Source organism: Aquarana catesbeiana, linkage group LG09, assembly GCF_042186555.1.
Source record: "Aquarana catesbeiana isolate 2022-GZ linkage group LG09, ASM4218655v1, whole genome shotgun sequence".
NCBI classification, from domain to species: domain Eukaryota; kingdom Metazoa; phylum Chordata; class Amphibia; order Anura; family Ranidae; genus Aquarana; species Aquarana catesbeiana.
The window spans coordinates 78,397,142-78,400,586 of NC_133332.1; the positions used below are offsets into that span (position 1 = coordinate 78,397,142).

The following is a 3,445-nucleotide window of genomic DNA, read 5'->3' on the forward strand; positions in this document are numbered from 1 at the left end:
ATTGTTTTCAACCTCAGTGTGCACTAAATTAAATATTCATATGAGGAAATACAATAGTAGTTTAGGAAACTTCTCATGTGTCATATAATAATATTAAAGTCAAATTTGAAAAGTGAGTCCAATGTTAAGTTATGACTATGAAAGTCTTGTAAATACAATACAAGCATTGTTCTTTATATTATACATTATACATTATTATTATATTATATTATACATTACACAATTACGCACAATTATATTATACATTACACAATATACATACATTATACAATAATTATATTATTATACATTACAATATATTTGGTGTGAGGGGGCGCTCAAGTGAGGACCTTGGTCCAATATTACAGTGCAAAATACTAGTGTATATGAAAAATTTATAAATTATGAGTGATAAGGATACGCTTCCTAATGACGTAGTAATACAAAATGTACGTTGAGGTACTTCTTGGTCACGTTACATCTGGGTCTCGTGTTGGTTGGTGGAACGCACGCCGAACAACCAGCGTGAACCGGGAGGCACCATTGATTAAGCAGGCACGCGAGTAGCCTCAGTGCGGGGCTAAGGCACTTATCCATGTAAGCAGGAATTTTGCTTTGTATTTTACTTAAGCTTTAATAAACGGGATTACACTATTAGTTCCCCTTTCATATACCTCACTTATGGATTTGCGAAGGAGGGACTCATATCAAGAACAAGTCTCCAGTATGGAGCAAGTTTATACTTTGCTAAAAGCGTCCGACCTTCTTTTTAAGTAAAGAGGTCACATCCATCTGGTAAGCGGAATCAACTTAAGGAGCACTTTGGGTGTATGATTCACAGTTGGTGACGTATACTTACCTTTGATGTTACATTGAAGATAATAAGCACTCACAAAGTTTATTTAAAAGGACTTTAATTGATTTACAGTTGTTTTCATTTATTCTGCATTTCACATGAAGATATTTCATATACATTGAAGACTTTTTTCACAAAATGGCACATTGCACTTTAATACTGGTATAGTGGCTATTCTTATCACTCATAATTTATACATTTTTCGTATACACTAGTATTTTGCACTATAATATTGGACCAAGGTCCTCACTTGAGCGCCCCCTCACACCGAATATATTTTGTCACCTAAAGTAGTACACCCTACCTTAGCTAGGGGAGCAGCAGTTGTTTTAGTTTTTTTTTTTTTATTTAATAATTGGTGCGAGGTACCAATAAATGTTTTTATTGTCCTTTACATACCCAATTATTAATGTGTTGTGCCTTGATAGCTGCAATTTCACTATATAAAAGTTTTACGCATTCATGGATTCTGAGACAAATCTACGGTAATTATGTGAAAAAATTGAAGTATTTTATTCTAAACAACAAAAGAAGAAGCATCAAATTATTTTTTTGGCTACTCCCTCTGCAAATGAAAAAATAATAGTTGCAAACGCTAACATTTATCTCAGGCTCTTCTTTAAAGCTGACTTCACATCTTTATTGTTTAGGCTGTAAATCAAAGGGTTTAGTATAGGAAGAGCAGCTGTATTAAACAATGAGAAAAGTTTATTGGAGTCCTCATTGTCCATCGATGTTGGTCTTAGATACTGGCAGACCAAGGCAGAATAGAGAAGAATGACTACAGAGAGGTGCGAGGAACAGGTGTAGAAGGCTTTACGTCTACCTGTGCTGGAACGGATCCTCAGTATGGTTGTTATAATAGGTATGTATGGGGAAAAAGTAAAGAAGAATGGAAAGCTTGCATTAAATACTGCATTTATAAAAATGAAAAGTTCTATAAAGGAAACATCACATAAAAGTTTGATCAAAGGCATCATGTCACAGAAGAAGTGATTGATCTCATTAGATTTGTAACAGGAAGAAACTGAGAGTACAACAGAAATAGGAAGAACTTGTATTAGACCTACTGACCAACATATGGCAGCCAACAGTAAACAGATTTTAGGATTCATCTTCATGTTGTAGCGTAAAGGATTACAAATGGCAACATAACGATCATAACTCATGGCTGACAATAAAAGTAATTCATTGCTTGTTAGACCTGAGAATATATACATTTGTGCCATACAACAAAAGAAGGAAATTCTTTTATCTCCTAATAGGAAGCTAATAAGCACCCTATGAAGAGTGGTTGTGGAGCACGATATGTCAAATATAGACAGGTTGGCCAGGAAGAAGTACATGGGAGTGTGGAGATGATGGTGCAGGCAGATCAAAAGAACAATGATCATGTTACCACCAAGAGTAAGTAGATAAATAACCAGGACCAAAAAAAACAATGGAACCTGCAGTTCAGTGTCATCTGAAATTCCTCTTAGAATAAAATAGCTGATCATGGTTTGATTTAGAGAATTCATAGAAGTAATGGATAAGTTGCAATTCTGAAATGGAAAGAACAAGGCAGTATTTTGACACTTGATTGTCACCGAGTATAACCGCATTTGAAATTAAAGCTTGATGTATATCTTACACCTACAAAAAAATAACCATGACTTGAGTTTATTCTATTAGACCTTAAAACATGAGTAACAGTCAGAATCATGGCCAAATAAAACATTGTTGTTAAAAAAAAAAAAAAAAAAAAAAAGATTGTTGAGTTATACTGTAGCCATGTTTGGGGTCATTGTCCTGTTGCAGAATAGATTTGGGGCCACTCACACACCTCCCTGATGGTATTGCATAATGGATAAGTATCATGACATGATGCAATAGTTTGGGCCTTTTGTTAATGTTTGAAGCAGCTGAAATAACATAAGGACATAATGAATGGTCAGAATTAAGTCATTTTTATTTTGCATTAACATTTTTCATTATTATAAAAATTTGCACTACATATGAAATGGAAACATACTGCAATAAATACAGTAATGTCTAAAAGTGAAATAAGATGGTGATTCCTCTTCCTATTGTATTTGGGTTGGATGGAGGTAGATCAATCAGAATCTGTGAATTATAAGATAACGAATTAATCCAAATTAATCCAAAATTAAATTTAGTTCCATTCTTTCTTTTGGATGTGTCAGAGTGCATAAGTAATCTTCCGAAATAACGAAGAATGTTAAAACAAATATAGCCAATATTCCGAAATAACTTCAGAAAATACAAATCGATATGGAACAACGAATATACGAAGGAATCTGAATATATTAAACAAATTCCAAATAAAAATCATTCTAACATAACAAATATGACAAAACTAAATTATTAGCTTAACAAATAAATCTAAAATGGAAACAAAAATTGTTTGTGCACAGCTCTACAGCCAAATATTTCCTATGTTTTCGTGCATGAGTCACAGCCTTATTTCCTTGTCAAAAGAAGTTTATTGAGTATACAATGTTATAAAGATACATAAAGTAAGTTTACAAGGATCTATAAAGTAAGCTCATTGTTTTACAGTAGGGTTTATATAGGTAAATATCATGAAATTTCAAATATTAAACATTG

At 33.0% G+C, this 3,445-nt stretch overlaps 1 protein-coding gene across 1 annotated transcript; it reads right to left on the minus strand.

Annotated features, from left to right (window-relative positions):
• Positions 1 to 981: 981 nt before the first annotated feature.
• Positions 982 to 2,355, minus strand: LOC141107193 (olfactory receptor 8J2-like). The gene has a single exon (XM_073597933.1). The coding sequence runs from the start codon at positions 2,353 to 2,355 to the stop codon at positions 1,438 to 1,440; it is 918 nt and encodes a 305-aa protein (XP_073454034.1). The 3' UTR covers positions 982 to 1,437.
• Positions 2,356 to 3,445: the final 1,090 nt, after the last annotated feature.